The sequence below is a fragment of the Crocodylus siamensis genome, chromosome 2 (genome assembly GCF_052110815.1).
Source record: "Crocodylus siamensis isolate JL-2025a chromosome 2, ASM5211081v1, whole genome shotgun sequence".
In the NCBI taxonomy this organism is placed as follows: Eukaryota; Metazoa; Chordata; order Crocodylia; family Crocodylidae; genus Crocodylus; species Crocodylus siamensis.
In genome coordinates, this window is record NC_143396.1 from 272,676,354 (window position 1) to 272,695,450 (window position 19,097).

The window sequence follows — 19,097 nt, forward strand, 5'->3', positions numbered from 1 at the left end:
GGGGTGGGAGACCGTGTCAAAGGCTTCGCTGAAGTCCAGAAAGGCTACATCCACGGCGATACCTGCATCCAGTGATTTTGTGACCTGATCATAAAAGGCAATCAGGTTGGTCTGACATGACCTGCCCCTAATGAAACTGTGCTGGTTGCCCTTGAGCATCATCCCTGAAGCCGGCCCATCGCAGATGTGCTCCATGATGATCTTCTCAAAGAGTTTCCCTCAGACTGAGGTAAGACTGGGCCTATAGTTGCCTGGGTCCTCCCTGCTCCCTTTTTTAAAGATGGGGACCACGTTGTCTATCTTCCAATCATCTGGCACCTAGCCCGAGCACCACGAGTGCTCATAAAGCCATGCCAAGGGCCCTGCAGTAACTCCTGTTAGCTCCCTCAACACCCTGGGGTGGAGAGCATCTGGACCCACTGATTTGAACATGTCCAGTCCCTCCAGAAGCTCTCTAACCCAGTACTCCCCAGCCTGAGGTCTGGAGGCATTCCCCTCGAGTCCATCTTGCATCACAGTGAGGAAGTCCCGGTCCCCGCACAAGAAAATGGAGGTGAAGAATTGGTTAAAGAGGTCTGCTTTCTCCTCTGGTGCAACCACCAGATTGCCCAGCGTATCTTGCAGGGTCCCCACGTTTCCCGGTGCCGCCTTCATCCTCCCTATATATTTGAAAAAGGACTTTTTATTATCTTGTGGTTGATGGTAGTCACTCATCATTGTGCCCTGTAGCCAGTGGGGTCCCTCAAGGCTCTGTCCTGGGACCCATACTGTTCAACATCTTCATTAACGATGTGGACATTGGAGTCAGGAGTGGACTGGCCAAGTTCGCCGATGACACCAAACTTTGGGGCAAAGCATCCACGCCAGAAGATAGGCGGGTGATCCAGGCTGACCTGGACAAGCTCAGCAAATGGGCAGATGAAAACCTCATGGTGTTTAACACCAAAAAATGCAAGGTTCTCCACCTTGGGAGGAAAAACCTGCAGCACCCTTATAGGCTCGGCAGTGCTACATTGGTTAGCACTATAGAAGAAAAAGACTTGGGGGTCATCATTGACCACAAGATGAACATGAGCCTGCAATGCGATGCTGCGGCTAGTAAAGCGACCAAAATGCTGGCGTGCATCCATAGATGCTTCTCGAGCAAATCCCGGGACGTCATTCTCCCCTTGTACTCGGCCTTGGTGAGGCCGCAGCTGGAGTACTGCATCCAGTTTTGGGCTCCACAATTCAAAAAGGCTGTGGAGAAGCTTGAGAGAGTCCAGAGGAGAGCCACGCGCATGATCAGAGGTCAGGAAAACAGATCTTACGATGACAGGCTGAGAGCCATGGGACTCTTTAGCCTGGAAAAGCGCAGGCTCAGGGGTGATCTGATGGCCACCTATAAGTTTATCAGGGGTGACCACCAGGATCCAGAGTGCCCCAAGGGATGACGAGGTTGAACGGTCACAAACTCCTGCAAGACCGTTTCAGGCTGGACATAAGGAAGAATTTCTTTATTGTCCGAGCCCCCAAGGTCTGGAACAGTCTGCCAGCGGAGGTGGTTCAAGCACCTACATTGAACACCTTCAAGAGTAAATTGGATGCTTATCTTGCTGGGATCCTATGACCCCAGCTGACTTCCTGCCCTTTGGGCAGGGGGCTGGACTCGATGATCTCCCAAGGTCCCTTCCAGCCCTAATGTCTATGAAATCTATGAAATCTTTGATCTTGGATGCTAGTCCTAGCTCTATGTCTGCCTTAGCTTTCCTGACAGCCCCCCTACAGACCCAAGCAGAAGAGGTATGCTCCTCTTTGGAGATAGCACCCCCTTCCACCGGTTGTGCGCTGCCTTTTTGGCAGTCAGGCATTCCCAGATGCCCTTGGTGAGCCAGGGGGGCTTTCAGGCACTCCTGCCCCCCTTGGTTTTTGTTGTAATGGTCACCTCGTGGGCCCTAAGTATCATCTTCTTAAGGAACAACCAGTCATCTTGGGCACTGAGTTCCCCTGCTCTCGAGAACCCCAGCGCCTCTTCCACTAATCTCAACTCATTGAAGTTGGCCCTCTTGAAGTCTAGGGCTACCGCCTTGCTGCTGGCCCTTGACACCCTGCGCTGGATAGTGAATTCCAGCAAGCGATGATCACTATTGCCCAGGTGGTCAAGAACCTGGAGGCCCCTTACCAGGTTGTCGCCTGTGGCCAGGACCAGGTCCAACAGGGCATTTCCTGTGGTGGGACTATGCACCTCCTGAATTAAGTGGAGGTCCTGTATCTCAGCCAGCAACCTCCTAGAACAGTCCAACCTGGCTGACTGTTTCTCCCAGCAGATGTCTGGGTAATTTAAATCACCCATGACAACTACATCCCTTGCCTTAAGTGCCTCTGCAAGCTGGCCCAAAAATTCCTGGTCCAGCTCCTCCCCTTTGTTGGGGGGTCTGTAGTAGACCCCCACTGTTAAATCCCTCTCCCCATGGCCCCCTTGGATCTATATCCAGCTAAGAATCTTAAGGGGAATATGTCTGTATTAAGAAATCTACCTCAACTACAGGCCTGGGTTACATAACTAAAAAGTGACTACATCTCCCAAGTTGAACACAGAAAATAAATTAATTTTGCCATCACCAGTTTTTACCTGTATATCAAGAGATCACTTTTCTTCGTCGTTTTCCTTAAAGAGTGACATATTTTGGCTAAGTTATTGCATTTTTAAAAAAATATTTTGGAGAGTAATTCTTCAATATCCAGAATGCAAAGACAAGTTTCATTAATGTCTCTTCTCAGTCAAACTTAAATGGTATTTACATACATCCAGAATTTTTGTTGTTTTTTTAAGCCCCAGTGCATATACGTATATTGAAAATACAGATACTTCCAATATGGTATTTCTTCAGGTAGTTTCAGAATCAGCTAATGCTTAGAATATAGTCTTTGTTTGCTTGATTTATGTGGAACTATCCAATTTCAAATAACTCAGAGCTGGAGTTAGATACCCTTAATTGAATGGTATTTAATGTACAAATGGCCCCACTGAAATCAATGGGTCAGATTGTGTTCTGCCTTTCAGGTACTAAATGGTACTTTACCCCAAGTATGATACTGTTTCACCCTGACTTGAGTCCTTGACAGACTGATAATATAAAAAGTGGCTGGGTTACCTTCCTCACCACTTTTTGTGACACTTCTGAGGCTAAAGTGGACATAGCCAATGTGTTTAGTGATTTTTTTTTTTCAGTGATTTGAGCAGGATGGAATGGACTTGCACTTAGCTGTGTAAGTGCCATTTGGATGCCTAATTACTAGGATAGGTTCTGGCCTAATGTGACTGCCAGTATCAGAATCTTCAGTAATAAAAGAAATGAATTAGATCTGTGACCTAGAAGAGATCAGAGCTAAGCCTCTCTTCATGCATTGACACTTTGTTAAAGGTGCTCATTACCCTTTGATTTCAGCAGGGGCCCCTTGCATCTACAGGATCAGAACCTTCAAGGCCATCTCCCCTGTCTTCCACTGCAGGTCCCAGCAGCATATTACATATCCTACCATGAGTAATATCTTAGCCATTATTCCTGAGTGTCAAAGACTGCACATGGGAGTTTCCAAGCATGCAGGAAGAAATAATACCTATGTTCAGTGAGCCTGTACTGGAAAGCTGGATAGGCCATCAAAAATATGGCTTTATCATTCCTACAAAAAATAAATTATTCAAATGAAAAACTATTTTTATTAATAAAAGAGGGTGTTCTTAGGGCCATCACATGAGGACCCAACCATAAATCTAGAAGATTTGGACCCAGTTTTTGTTAAATGTTAATAAATTCCATTTTAAAATATAACTGTAATTTCAGTTTTTTATAATCCTGTGGAAAGTGGCAAATAAGGTCCAGGGTCTAAAATTGCTGTGTAGTGAATCAAGAAGACCATAGCGCTCAGATCTCAGTGGTGGAGATCATATAAAGACCTGGGTAGATATAACAATGAGTGATTGTGGGTTCTGCTAGCATGCATGTGATCTGCAAATAACTTCATTTGCTTTTACTTTAAACAAATTAGTAGAGGTTTGCCATGTCAGAGCCATAGTGCGTGGTGCATAATGGTGTATATTAAAATTCAGGGTGGCACTGGTTTCCGTATGGGAAAAAAACCCTCATATTAGAATGTAATTAGCCTGGGCCAGCATCATGTCTCACAGCACCTGAAGTCTTAGCCTATGTGTGAGGCCTCCAAGAAGGGCAGAAAAAAGTCAGTACTAGGTTTCAGAAAAGTCAAAGTTCTGTCCCCACCAAGCAAGCAGGATTAGAGCTGGCTCCGTTTCTGTAGCCGATGGCACCTACGAGAGTAACATGCTTAGGAAGTTTTGACTCCTTTACCAAATAGCCAGATTCTCGTTTACAGCCAAGTCAGCTGCAGCTTTCAGTGCAAATCTGGAGCAAGGGTTGAACTCATGCCTCTGAATAAGTAGCAAGACACCTTAGCTGTACTGCCATTGTGCCCTGGTACTGGACACAGCTAGAGAAGAGTGGACTTTTGTACTGCAGTATTTTGAATTTGGCATTACAAGATATACAAGGCAGTAATTTCACAGGCCTTTACCACCTTGTAATTAGAGTCCTTGTTTTTTCTAATTTTATCTTCCTCCTGTTCGATTGTCTGTGATGAAAATCCAGGCTGGTGAGAGAGCAGTCTGATAGCTTGCATAGTAATGCAATGTGATGTAATTAAAACATCAATATAGAAATTTAATTACATTTTGAATGTTATGTGTAATGAATAGTTCAAGTGGCCTTCTTCACTGTATCTCTGTTCTCAGTAGATCACATCAAGACAATTTCTGGATGGCTGAATCATGACTAAATACAGATATTATCCACACTGATCTGAGAGAGAGAGAAAGAATGTAGACTGTGCCTAATCATATGATACAGAGCATTACTATTAACATGTGGTATAGAGTTTTAACAGCAATAACAACTGTGTATAGCTTAGAAAAAAAGCTGGGAAATCTGCCCATGAGCTTTATGAGACTCTTATTTTCTGACCTAAGTTAAAAACCATGTAATGAGCCACTCAGTTCCCTTTGCAGTCAATAGAAAGAGTCGCATCGACTTCAGCAGGAGTTAGATCAGATGCTTTTTGAGCTATTTTCAGAGAAGCTGCTTATAGTAGCAGTGGGAATATTTGTCCTCATAGCAGGTATAGTGAGAAAACAGACTTCAGGCATAAAGAGGTACTCCTTGAGTCCAGATGAGACAGGAGGCAACAGTCAAGTCCCTGGAGGTACCATAGGGTTTGAAAGATTGATGAAGCTCTTTGTAAGGAACAGTTCACCATGCACTGTATCTCTTGTTTTATGTTGCTTACTGTTATGGCACTGGAGGCCACATAACAGATGTTGTCCCATTTCTATTGAAATGAATGGTAAAAAAAAAAACTCCCCTTGACTTAAGGGAGAGCAGAAATTGAGCCTGATAGGTTGTTTTATGTGATGGTGACAGTCTGTCTTTGTATCTCTGTCCCAAGGTGTGAATTAGTATTTCAATTATGGGACTGCAGCATTGCCATTGTCACTGTTTAGTAATGAGAGTGAGGCTGTTGAATCCAGGTGCGGGATGCTCTTCTTAGTGTACAAGACTCCTGGGGAACCAAACAGAAACAAAGCTCCCAATTGTAAGGCCAAGTTCAACTCAAATCCAAAAAACACTGGGTTCAGATTTTGGAGTCCAGTCTTGCCCTGTTGAAGTTAATAGCAAAGATCTTATCAACTTCAACGAGAGTAAGGCCGAGCTAATGTTTAGGTACAAGATTGTGAGGAAAAGGAGGGAGCGGGATGACGTTTTGCGATTTTTTTAAAGATGCTTCTGGGCACACATTGCTGTAGCGCCCCTCCAGTCACTGGAGTTATGCTAATTTATGTAAGCACAGGATCTGACTTTTCAGCAGTGATGAGGGGCATTAGGAGAGAGATGAGTCCCTACCGTGCTGGCCAGTGCACAGACATATGGTGAAAAGAGTCACTGATCTAGAAAGTTTATAATGCGTCTACTAGCCTCTGGCATGCTGTGGGCATAGACAAACTCTCTGGTTTACAACAAAATCTTGGCTGGTACAAGCATTCATATCCTGCATGACTATATGGAGGGCCATGTTCACACCCACAAGCACAGAGGGCTGGTTTGCTGTGCCGCGGAGGTGGGGAGACGGCGACAGGATCTGTCAGCATCCGTAAGGATCTGCCTGTGGAGATGATGAATCAGCATGTCTGGGTGTTAGGCTGACCCCACCTACACATGAAAGCTAATTCAGTGCATCGCTTTTTACTCCCCTCCTTAGCCTAGAAACAAAACTAGACTGACAGTCCTTTCATGACTATTTTAAGAGCCAGGGCAATGCATTTAAATGCAGTCACTCCAGCTAATCTGACACTGCTATTATGTGAGTCTTTGGATTAAGAGTACAGGAGTTAGTTAAAATCCCTTGGCTACTTCTGTTAGGCTTGTGGGGAAGCTGCTGTAAGGCATCTGTTCACCTTTAAAGGGATAAGTACAAAGGGTTTCATCTTTTGTCAATGTATTGAAAGTTGCGCTGATGTCCTGGAGGATAGAGAAAACACCCTTTGGCTGCTGAGGGGAGATGCGCTTTGCTCTGGAGCCTGTTCTTGGTGCCCTAACTCCTACTGGCTCCAGGGGAGTCCCTGATGATTAGCAGGTACTCAGACCCCCTAGCTTGGCCAGTTATCAAGCAGCTACTTTTTAAAAATTATTATTATTATTATTATTATTTTTAGTATCGGATAACTTTTTTTTTTAGTAAGGATAATTTATGCTTTTAAACAGAATGGGAGGGGAAGCATGCATCCTGTTTAACAGCATGAACTATCCTCCCTTATAAACACCAGGAGCTGAATTCTGATTTGTTCAGAAACCGCCTTCGAGCTAATACCCAGGGGCCTGTCTAAGCTCTTGGGGCGTTTTTGTTCTTAAATGGCCTGCTTGGGATCCCAGACCCTTTATGGTATAATGAAAAGAGGGTCTAGTCATGTACCAGGGTAACATGGATGAACATAGGTTTATTTTTGTAAACCATGTATGTAAATAAATTAATAGCTAATATTTTGGTCACATCTGGCTCTTTCCCCATTACTCCAATAACAACCCTTACCCATTTCCATGCTATAGAATACGTACAGCACATTGTCCTAGTTTTCTTTGTTTTGGGATAGCGTGTGCCACTATTGTACAAAAAGTAACAACCTCAAATGCTCTGTATCAGCTGTGGTCTATCTAATGTTCTCATAAGCATCTTATTCTGATGATTGTGCCTGAGCACTCAGTGAATGATGACAAGATCTGGATGTTTTTTGTTATTATTTAGTTTCTTTGTTCTTTTAAGGCCTGAAAAGGCATCCTCAATGGTGTAATTTAGCTATTGAGAGCAATGGGACTATTCAATTTACACCAGCTGAGAAGCTGGTTGTGTTTGTATGTGTGAAAGTGTGAGCGCTACTGAAGGAAAGCCTGGGCAAACGGGTGTGTGTTGCTGTTAGGAGAAAAAAAAGGCCCTGGGTGCAAAGTAGATGATTTGTTACCACTCTGAACCGGATTGTTAAAATGATATCCTAGCCCCTGGACTAAGGAAGACAGCTATGTCAGAAAGCATATAGGCATAAAGTTAGTAGGATTGCTTTGAGTTTAGGCTTTATAGCATGAATGGTATGACATAAACTATAATAATCCTCCATATTTTTGAAAGGCTGTTGGCTGCTTTTTCATTCAAAACCCTCTTATGTGGTGAGTCAGGGCCAGCTTAAGTCTCGCTACAATGTGGGTGTGCTGTTTTTTTGTTTGGTTGTTTTTGCCTCGCATTAGTAGTTCTGCTGACTGCAGGTACTGGAGCAAGAGCTGATTTCTGTTTGGCAATCCAAAAACATTCATGATAGAAGCTGAGACTTAATATGTTCCGTGTTTGTCAGTGACCTCAGCGATTTTCCCCAGTGATATCCGTTTCTCATGAAAGGTGTATTTCTTATATAAATCTGGAGGAACTCACTGTGTATCTGACAAAGTCACTACTATGTGAGCACATTTCAGTGGGAGGGAGGGAAGTGATGATCTCATGTGAAACTGCTGAACAAAAATAAACATGTTCAGCAACTGCCTTATAATGATTATATACTTAAAGAAGAGCCTTTTATTGCTTAAAACTTCACTGAACTCAGAAATAAAGGGAGCTGTCTTATGGGATGTTTAGAAAGGAAGAAAGTCATCCCCAGTAATTTCTCAGGGTGAGGAACTATTTGAAAGACAGTTCCCCCCTGCCACTCCCGACTCTAAAATTCGTCATATTATCTGTTAGTTTGAAACTGCTCTTTATGGCCGTGTCCACACATGGTGTGCCACCACTACTTGTCCCCAGGGAACGCCCGTGCCATACAGGCTGTGGCACACGGTAGGTTACCCTGGGTCGGATAGGCACTGAGCTGGCCCCAGCTGGGATTCTGGGGGCTCCCGGGGCTGCAGCAGCTGCAGTTCTGCTGTGCGGAGCCTGGCTGGCAGCCATAACACATCTCCAGGCGGCCTGGCTCCACTTCTGAGTGGCGCGCATTGCCCATGTGTGTGCTGTTCTGCTTTTTTTTTTTTTTTTCCATGGGTTTTTTTGATCCCTGGATATCCAGATGTTTGACCCCAGATATCCAGGATTCTTTGGCCCCTGGATATTCAGGTGCTCTCTGTGTTGCAACGGAGCAACACAAAGGGTTTGTTTGTTGTTTTTTTAGCTGCTCCACTGCAGCATAGAGAACATCAGAAAAGACGTGTCTGTGGCACCACATACTCCACAGCTGCGTTCGTCTGGACATGGCCCTGTTTAATAGGTTTAAATTAACTCAACATTGTAAATCCTTGCATTCTCCCATCCTTTCCTCTTGCTAGTAAACTGAAGTGAAACTGTTCGTTGGCGAGTCTGTGCATGTTTGGTGGTGTATGCTGTGACATCTAAGTACAAACTAAGTCTCAGTAATAGACATTAACTGGATTAGTGTAATGAACGTCTTCAGTTTACCTAATACCATTTTTGGTATGGAGGTCAACTCACCTTTGGTTTTATATGCATCTCAACTTTGTTCCCAAATATTTTTCCACTCAGCTTCTAAGTATAAATTTGTAATACAGATAGGACACTCAGAAAGTAACAACAGGAATTAATTAACCTGTAAATGGAGCAGTGTGGTATCTTTTGAAAGTGTATATGATATATGCTTGCATTATAGTATTTGCTGTAGGATAAAAAAAGGACATTAGCAGGTTAGAGAGAGTTTATGAGTGTGTTCTCTCTCTCACACACACACGCACGCATGCACACATTTAGCAAGCAGAATGAAACATGCCATCATTTCAAGTATCAACAGACCTGTTGCACAGTATTTGGCTTAAATGTTTTGGATGGTTTCTGCTGTGATTTCTTTAGAATATTTTGTAATAAATTGCACATTTACTGTTTTTTTTATGGTTTTGTTACTTTTGTTTTCCAGTGAACAGAGTATTTGCCAAGCCCGGGCTTCAGTTATGGTCTATGACGATACCAGTAAGAAATGGGTGCCAATAAAACCTGGACAGCAGGGATTCAGCAGAATCAACATATACCACAACACTGCCACTAACACCTTTAGAGTAGTTGGTGTTAAACTACAAGATCAACAAGTGAGTAACCAATATGCTTTGTTTCTTGAAAATTCTCCTTTGATATTTAAAGATATCATTTAGTAGGTAGCTAATGCATAATTTCCCTCACCCATGAAGTGTTTGTTAATTCATATTTTAGTCCAGCCACTTTACTCCTGTGTGCTTGATTGACCAATGAATGTACTTTTATCTGTTAAAATTTGATACTTTTTGTTTGTTTGTTTGAAAAAAGTACCTTCATTAAATTTCCATCGTGGAAGGTTTTCATATATTTTCCTTCTCCGTTTTCATTTATGATCATATTATCTGCTGGTGGCTTTGCTCCCTGCTGTTCATCATGACAATTCCATTCATAGTACAAACTTTTAGCATTGTACACGCTGAATAAACCATCATTCACTCTTCTTTGAGCATCTTCTAGATATGATTCTTGCCTTCCTAACTAATACCTCATATTGCATTTCAAAACCTTAGGCATGTATTCTGACTTCATGTCCAACAGCATCAATCCAGAGTAACTTGTTTGGCTTTAATAGAGCTACATGGGATTTACTTAATAAAAACTGAGACCAGAATCAACTCCTTACTCTGCATGACAGGGAGCCATTACTGCTAGTGATGGCACATTTGTTGATCTGAAATTTGATAGCAGTTGTTCACTTGGTGTCATGTTCACATTTATGATCCAGTAAACTATTAGGACTAGAAATCATTCCCAGTTTATTTTGTAGAAAAAAGGGCTGGGAGCCAGGGGGCCCTTTTTCTGTTTTTAGCACCACCCCAACTCTTTTGGGACATAAGGAACATTGCTTGCATTCAATGGGTCCAATTTTCTCCCATTGGTAAAATGTGATAATGCTTAGTCTGCTTTAAAAATGTGCTACGGTGCAGTGGTTGTTAGTTGTTGTTAGAAATTTAGCTGGACTCTCACTACCCTGATTAAAAAAAACAACCCTGAGGCAACTTTAAAATGATAGTGTGTTTGTTTTTAGCTGCATCTTTGAAACCTCCTTCAAAGCCATATTTTCTACCTCTGCTTTTACCTTTTCTGGACAAAACAGTTGTAGGTGGGTGTGTTGTATTTATTATACATAAAATTAGTTTTATGTTATATGTCCTAAACATTTTCTTGTTATTCTCAATAGAGTGAAAATAGCTGTATCTGCTGTGATTAATTAGTAATGAGATTAGGTATCTTGGTTTTAGCTTGGATGTCAGCATGGCTCTGAAATGCTGCAAATTAGCAAACTTTTACTAACTAACCAGCACAGAGAAAACAGATCATAAGTTCATGTGGGCCCTGCATAAATATCAGTTGTATAAAAATCACTAGCAATTGAGTGGTGTTTTTAAACTACATGTTTATAACCCCCTAGGGCTTGCTTAATTAGATTCTACCATTTGAACGTAGGTCAAATTTGGGGCTTGAACTGTAAATCTTGATGATGCTTTAAATATATTATTACATTAATATTAACTACTAATCTTACTGCAAAAGTACCTATTTATATGAAATACATAAGGGGACATGCATCACAACTGAAAATATCTAAAAGCAGAAGTAAACAAGTATAAAACACCTTACTTCTCTACGGTTTGAGCTATTCAAGGTGAAAAAAGGTTGTGAAAGATACCTTGGGGCATGTCCCCATATGCTGGGGCATGTAATTGCAGCAGGGAAAAAAGTAGCTATAGAAATTTGCACCACTACCAGGATCTCCTGGTAGCAAATTTTGTTCCCGGTCTGCAAATTGGCAGCTCAGGGCATGTTTTAATGTGCCAGGCTTAACGTTGCATAAAACGTGGATTTAAAGATAATTGCAGAAATTCATTTACAATCAGATCCATTTGAATATATCATGTATAATGTATATAACTAGTATTTAAAATACCTTTAAAGACATTTTTTGGCGTGCAAGGGATGGGGTATTATTGGAACCAAGACTCTCTAAATGTTGTTTGCCTTTAACAATAACAGCAACAAATTCCAGTGTTAATTGTTCTTCACTAGGCCAGCTCATGCATACTTCCAGCTTGTGTGCTGCAAAGCTGGATTGAAAGGCAAAGGTTTGTTAGAAATAAGACATCAAGTTTTCCTGGATAACTATTTAAAAGAGTCAGGTCCTCAGCAGTGTGGACAGGCGTAACAAAAATTTAATGGAGCTCTGCCAATTTATACTAGCTGAAGAGTTTTGTCGTCTTACTTTGGGTCTTTCAGCATCTTTCATTTTAATTTGCATTCTGTCCTTTCTTACATCTTCCACTGTATACAGCTTTTCCCTTTTTCTTTCTCTGGCTGGTTTTTCTTGCTTCTTATCCTGCCTCCTTTCCCTTTTCTTGGTTCTCCCTTTTATGACGTTTTAAGTAGTCTACCCTCATTTTCCTTTTCTTGTTCTCAGTTTTAGCAGTTCTGACCACTACTAAAAAAACTCAATGCAAAAATTCCATCCTGCAAACATGATGTTGAGTGTGATCATATATAAATTTAGTAACTGGAAATGGTCACTGAACCTCAAGAGTTGTTTGCTTTTAATTCGCACGGTTGCTTTCTCTGTCCCAGCTGCCGTGGTTAAGTATATACTAAAGGCCTATGGTAAACGAAGTCGTCTGTTTCCGCTGCACAGATGCATGTAGCTGCATAGACCCCTGCCAGCATGATTGACAAACCCAAAATGCAGCAGCAGTAACAGAGGCTAAGGCATTTTTGGAGCTGTGGTCATAATCAGCATGCTAACTGCTTCCGTTTTGTTAAAGTTCTTCACTTTGAATGTATGCTTGCAGAAAGCAGCTCCTTTAAGTCAGAGCTATGATTAAGTGATTTTTAAGTAAGAGATTTAATATCAACTGATCTGGCCTTAGGGGAAACGCGTTAGTGATCTTACAATCTGCATGTGGCAGGTCTGTCCTAAAGAATAGATGAGGCAAGTCAAACATGAATTGCTCTCCTGGGAGATTTGCATAATGCTTGGACCAGCAAATTCATGTAGAAGTGGGACTTTGGAACAGCTGGGACTTCTTGGATTTGAACACGGCACAGGCTAGGCCAGGATTGAGGCTTTTCTACTTTGATAGCATCTGCTGAGTTAAGTATACCCGTTTTTTTAAAATATAGGGTCAAATTCGCACATGCTACACTATAATGAAGTTGAGGAGGCTTGGGCCTACTTGCAGGAATGCTGAGTCTGAATTGCATTTATAGACATAGGAACCATTCTGAAGTAATTTAGCCAAAATCCTCAGAGTTCTAGGAAGTTTTTGAATGTTTTGAGTACCACAGTACCAAGCTAGTAGGAGATTCCTGTTCACCTGTATCATCACTGTCGTCATCATCATCATCATCACACAGAGAATAAGACCAAACCATAGATCAGAGCCCCACAGTTTTCGGCTTTGTACAAACCCATAGCAGTAGTGCCCCAAAAAGCCTTCAATCCAAGTCTAAGATTGAAGTACAATAAATGGGTTCAACAGACAATAAGGTAAATCTGGTTAGCATGCAGTGGTGGGAACACTGAAAGATGGTGCATTTTAAAATGGATAATATGAAATGCTTTTCTTTTTACTATTCACAGCTAGGTTGTGGAGCTTATTGCCACAGGCTGTCATTGATACAAAGAGCGTAGCAAATTCTGAAATGGAATCACACATTTTTATAGGTAACAAGGATACCTGGCCTTACACAGGAAATACTAAAAGGAAAGGGAAAATAATGTTCCAAAAGAAATAGTAAGCTTATGCTTCAAGGCTTAAGCCAGTTGCTATGTCAAATAGTAAAAAGGAAGCAGAACCTTTCTTTCGCAGCTTACTGCTGTGAAAGTTTACTTGCACCTACCTCTGGCACAGCTACTACGAGCTACCAATGGAAAATAACACCAGGCTGGACAGACCACTGGTGAGATCCAACATGGTAGATTCTTGACACACATGGCTCTGGAGGGATCTTCCCCTAGAAGTGTTTATAAAAGCTATCCTCTGAGCAGTGGTTATTTATTTTAATTGCTGTTTCTGATCATCAGACTTTTAAAGTCAGGATTTATCTTGTGATCTCAACACCAGCTACAGCAAATGCCACACTTTGCTTGTTCTTTCGCCAGTGTATAAACAGCCTTCTCTTTGCTTTATTCCGAGCTTACTGACTAAGGGAGAGGCCAAACTCTTGCTATTTCCTTTTCTCTTTGCTGGTTTTAAGCGGGTCACCCTTAGAAACGCCTTTATAATTCTTTTGAAGCCTCTGGATAGATAGTATGTGTGTCTTCCTAAGCGTGTGAGTTGATGTGATCAGAAAAGAAATCTGTCTTCATCCAAGCTAAGTGATGAGAGTGAGACCCCCAACGTGAGCCTAGTGCTCACTTTGCCCCACCTTGGACCAAATGCCCCACCTAGGACTAAATGCCTTCGGAAGCAAATCAAGTAATTTACCTGTCTTGATGAATCATTTATGGGGAAGCAGTTTTTTACAGTTCATGTCTTTCATTGTATTAATCACTTGTGTGCCACTCCATGAAATGCTCTTCAGACTTGCATAGACCTGTTATAAGTTGAGGAACTGATCTAGACCATCAGTGTTTGTCCCAGTGTTGGTCTGTAAGTGTCCCACATATAGACACCCCTCCAAATCTTTTCAGAATATAGTGATACCCCATTTACAAAACCAAGATAACTATATATCATAACCATAATAAATGCATTATAATTATATTATTAATTAATGTATTATTAATTGATTATATAATTATATTCACCCCTTCAGGTTGGTGGGGAGCATTCCCCTAGCTCTGCCTGGCCCAGTGTGCATTTGCTCCTAGTACAGCAGTGGACTCTGCACACACAACTCCACTGGTGGGGATCAGAAACCGCGGGCCAGGTTCTTCTGTTAGTTACCCCAGGATGATTCCGTCCTGAGCTCCAGCCCTAGGGCTGTAATGGACGGATTTCAGGGATGCCCAGCTGTCAGGGACGAGGTGCTTGGGCTACATGTGCAGGACATGGGGAGTGCAGAGAGGGTGAGAAAGGTAGGAGATGGGCAAAAGGATACACGAGATCTGGGAGGAGGGAGAGGGCAGGCCAGGGGGTTGCCGCAGCGCAGTCGTTGCCGTTACTAGGTGGAACTGTGCCACGAGGCTCCTGCAGAGCCATATTGGGAAGTGTCTGTGGCAAAAAGTCACACTGCCTTTATTATGCAGGCAGGTGCACTGCTTCAGCTGCAGCTGTTCCTGGCTCAGCTCCAGTGTGCCTCCTGAAAACCAAGCACGCGGGGCAATCTCTACCCTTCTGCTGCAGCCACTTCTCAGTTCAGCTGCAACATGCCTCCTGAAACGCAAGGCAGGCCGGGCAGTTTCACTCTGCAGCAGCAGTGTCAGCATTGTAACACCCCTGGTAGGTTCTTGTGGCACCCAATTGAGAACCACTGCACAAGATTGTTGGGCAAAAGGAAAGTGAGTCATCATGTCTTCCTTGTCCTCCTGCTACTCTTCTTCTATTAGATGTAGTCAGAATACTCTGAATAGATTAGGCTCTTCAAAGTGCTTATGCACAGGGAAAACTGGTTTGTGAACCTCAAACAGCCTCAGGCATAGTGGATAAAATCAGCTGTGTTTTCCAGTGTCTAGGTCTGTCCCCACTTAAGTACTGGAACAGACAGAACTGCTGTAAAGTGCCTCAGACTTCACATGCACATAAACATTAGGTGGAACTTTGCATGGGGCTGGGGCAAATGGGAGCACGAAGCCTGAGTGGGCATGGTGTGGGAACCCCCCCCCCAGTGGCTCCCCTGCCACTGACAGCACCAGTAGCAAGCCCTCAGGGTGCTCATGGCCCCTGTAGGGAGAGACACCCAGCAGCAAGTGGCTTCAGCCAGTTTCGGAAGCTGCACGTGGCAGCAAGGAGTGGAGCTAGGCCAGCTCATCTCTACTGTATGGGGCTCTTGTGCAGCTCCTGGGACTCATGTGCCACTATGAGGAAGCCCCACTCCCTGCTGCCACATGCAGCTCTGGGACTTCCCCAGAAAAGGTGGGGAGCCCTGCCCCCAGTGGAATCCCATGAGCTGCAGGTGGTGGCAGGGAGTGGAGCCAGGCCACTGGCTCTATTGTGTGGGGCTTTCTCCTGGTAGCACTCTCTTCCCCACTGCACCACACATCCCAGTGCGCTCCTACTGCGCTGTGCATGTGGACATACCTGCCGCTGCCCCACTACACTGTACACCCAGGTGCCTCTGCCTGCTGCACCATTGCCTCCAGGCTTCCGCCTCAGCTAAGCTCCCCCACTACAGGGAAGGGGAAGACAGAAGCAGAGGGAGACCCTGGCTGGAGCTGGAGCAATACTGGGAGTAGTGGCTGGGTGGGATTGCCCCGCGTGCTTGGTTTTCAGGAGGCACACTGGAGCTGAGCCAGGAACAGCTGGGTGGGAATTCTGGAGGTTGCAGCTTAACCCCTCAGCCTTCGGGCTGCCCTGCCTTACTATAACAGCTCTGAATTTGCTCTTTCTGCAGCTCTGTAGCTAAAGCATCATTTGCACTAAGAAAAATGATGAAAGTTTAAACAAAAATAGCCACCTAGAGTTTCTTGCCTAGATCAGTGTTTCTCAAACTTTTAAGACTCAGGGTACCCCTTGATAGTCTCAAAACACCCCTTGGAAAATGCCAGCTCTTAGTTTTTACTCATTTTTCAACTACAGACAAATAGAGCAATTCTTCTGCTGCAGAAAACTCAAGAAAGACCACAGCAGGTCAGAATGTTATCAGTGCATTGGATTCCTATTTGAAATCTCTGGGTTTAATCTTGTGAAGTATGTTTGTATACCAAAGTGTTAACCTTACATGGCACCCCATGGCACCTTTGAAAGGTTCTTGAGGCACATCAGTGTGCCATTACACTCTAGTTGAGAATCGCTGATCTAAATAAAGTACCACTTAAAGTAAATATAGAACCTATTTCTGATTTCACACCATTGGGAATTTCTGCAGAGTAGCACTGGTGAAGAAGTAATGTGACATCAGACTGGTAATTAAAATAAGTTAATGTTGATAATAGATTTGTATTGGCTCTTGAGTAATTCAGTAAGCACCGGCTATATGGGACATTTATGCACCTACCAAGGAAATTGCAATTTGATGTTGATTTGAATGACTGTGGACTGTGAAGCATTAAAGGAATAGCGATTGTGTCATTAATTACCAACTGACATACTAAGTTTTGCTCAGTTTTTTTTCTTTATATCTAAAATTATTAGACATTTACTAGCTATTTTGGCAAGATTGTCATCTGAAAAAGGTAACAAATATGTGAAAAGCAAGTACGTCATACATGCATTAGTAACTCATCTGATGTTTTTCAGCCAAATGTAAATTATTCTATCATACAGAAATGTCAGCCATAACAGTTATGACTCATCCGTATGTGGAATTATTATTATTTAAAATAACTTTTTTTCTCACTATGAGTTGAGAATAATTTTATTGAAAACTGGTTAAATATAATTAATTATCTGATTAATTAAATGTAAGGTTTTAACATCATTGCAAAAATAATCTCACACCTAACATTAACATAACTGTTCCTATTTCTATAGAATTGTATTGTTATTAGCTTCTATTAACACTCTACTATGGATGTTTAGAGTTGCACTCCTATAACACCAAGCTAATTCTTGCATAGCTTTGGCCTTTTATGCCATATTTAAGATAGGAGTGAATTTTCATTGTGGTGTCAAACAATTTGGGAGGAGGGTTTTAGGGAAAGGCTTTTCTATTCCTGTTTCACTCTTGTTTTACATGCAGAAGTGGTAAATTAGCAGGGTATGGGACTGCTGGAGATCCAATAAATCATGTCTTCTGCATCAGATACAGCTGGAGAGGAACTTAAAATCCCCATAGTGTCTCATTTTTAGGTCCTGCAGCTAGAGCAGTTTTGCCCCAATCCTGCCTCCAGGCAGATCAAAGCAGTGAGTTATTCCCAGAAAAACCTTGTCTGACAGCCACTGATATATGATGAGTTTCACCTCTTGAGGGCCAGACTTTTAAAAGGGTGGCTTTCCTACATAATTCCTTCCTGCAGTTGAGTGACATGCACAAATCTTCATACATAATGATAAATAGTGAATTGGGCAATGGAAGGTGCAGGTAGTCTGATCTACACCTGTACAGTGCTTACCCTTGTATCATTTCTCCTTAGTCTCTTCTGCTTTTTTATGGGATACCAAAACTATTCTACTTGCTTCTCCTTTCATTGTTTCTCACTCCTATCTTACCATCTCCAGTCATGCTGCCTTTGGCCTGGAAAACAATCTCCCAGCTACTGTGGCATTGGCTCAAACATTTAGTCTGCTGTGGAGAAGGACTAGGGCCAATAAAAGAAATCTTTCTCTTTTCCTAACAGCTGTGGATGATCCATCCCCCAAAAGATGCCAGCGCTTGCTGGCCCCAAGTCAAACACCTGTCTGTACTATGTGCACGGCTGCATGGTAGAAATGTTTAGGGAGGCACAAGCAGGTAACAGATTTGTTCAGCTCTGACAATTCTGATCTTGTCCGCAGATTGGCATCTCCTGATAGCAAAACTCACACTCACCTTGTTCTTGCCCTTACAGGCATAACCGGTCCTTTTTTTCCCCAGTTATACATGCATATATACAATATTTTAGCCCCCATCTCTATCTCAAATTGCAGGTAGTGATTAATTATTCAATTGTGAAAGGATTGAAGTACAATCAAGCGACACCCACCTTTCACCAGTGGCGTGATGCACGGCAAGTATACGGCTTGAACTTCGCAAGCAAAGAAGAAGCTACCACATTCTCCAACGCAATGCTGTTTGCTCTCAATATCATGAACTCCCAGGATGGAGGTAAACAACTTTTGCTTTCTTCTGTTAATTCTGTGAGTCTTTTCTATGATGCCTGCTGACGAGATTTATTTACCTCCATCACATGATGTAGGTACAAGAACTGTCTGTTGTTTCGAAAAACAGAAAGGTGTAATTGGTTTTCTTGTAGACGGCCTTTAAATAAAATAACGGTTGCTGTGGTGGGCACTGAGCATATTTGTATGCTTTTCCTCCCTTCCTTCTGTTTGTTCAGTGTATCTAGCCCATTCAGGAAAATTCTGCCTTCCTTCCTGTGGATTCCTACAGTGTGGGCAGCCCCACTGATTTATCTGAACTATTCATAGAATACGGTTCTACCTATGTGAGTAACAGGGAAATAACAGTATCTGATCCTAAAGAAACTAAAGCTGAAGCAAAGCTGCAACATCAACTTACATGTAGAACTGAGAGCTCGGGTATCAAGCATCTTATCTCTCCGGTCCAGCCATTAAGCACACTGCCCTGGCTCCCTAGGTCAGACAAAAAGAGTACATGCAGCATGGGGATTGTGGTTATGTGATACACTAAGATGCAAAGGCTTACGTTCTGGACCTTGGCATATGCCATTATAAGTATTATATTAACTG

At 42.7% G+C, this 19,097-nt stretch overlaps 2 protein-coding genes across 7 annotated transcripts in view; both read left to right on the forward strand.

The window, feature by feature from the left end:
• Positions 1–9,640, forward strand: part of EML1 (EMAP like 1) — a 338,018-nt gene extending 328,378 nt beyond the window's left edge. For all 5 annotated transcript variants that reach the window (XM_090034008.1, XM_090034006.1, XM_090034003.1 and 2 more), the window contains one exon: positions 9,503–9,640. The gene's annotated coding sequence lies outside the window, so the exon portion shown is untranslated. The remainder of the gene's footprint in view (positions 1–9,502) is intronic.
• The window catches only part of EVL (Enah/Vasp-like), a 206,019-nt gene that overhangs the window by 81,548 nt on the left and 105,374 nt on the right, over positions 1–19,097 (forward strand). For both annotated transcript variants that reach the window (XM_090034011.1, XM_090034012.1), the window contains exons 2-3: positions 9,503–9,671; positions 18,315–18,492. In XM_090034011.1, coding sequence (XP_089890137.1) covers positions 9,503–9,671; positions 18,315–18,492 — 347 coding nt within the window. The remainder of the gene's footprint in view (positions 1–9,502; positions 9,672–18,314; positions 18,493–19,097) is intronic.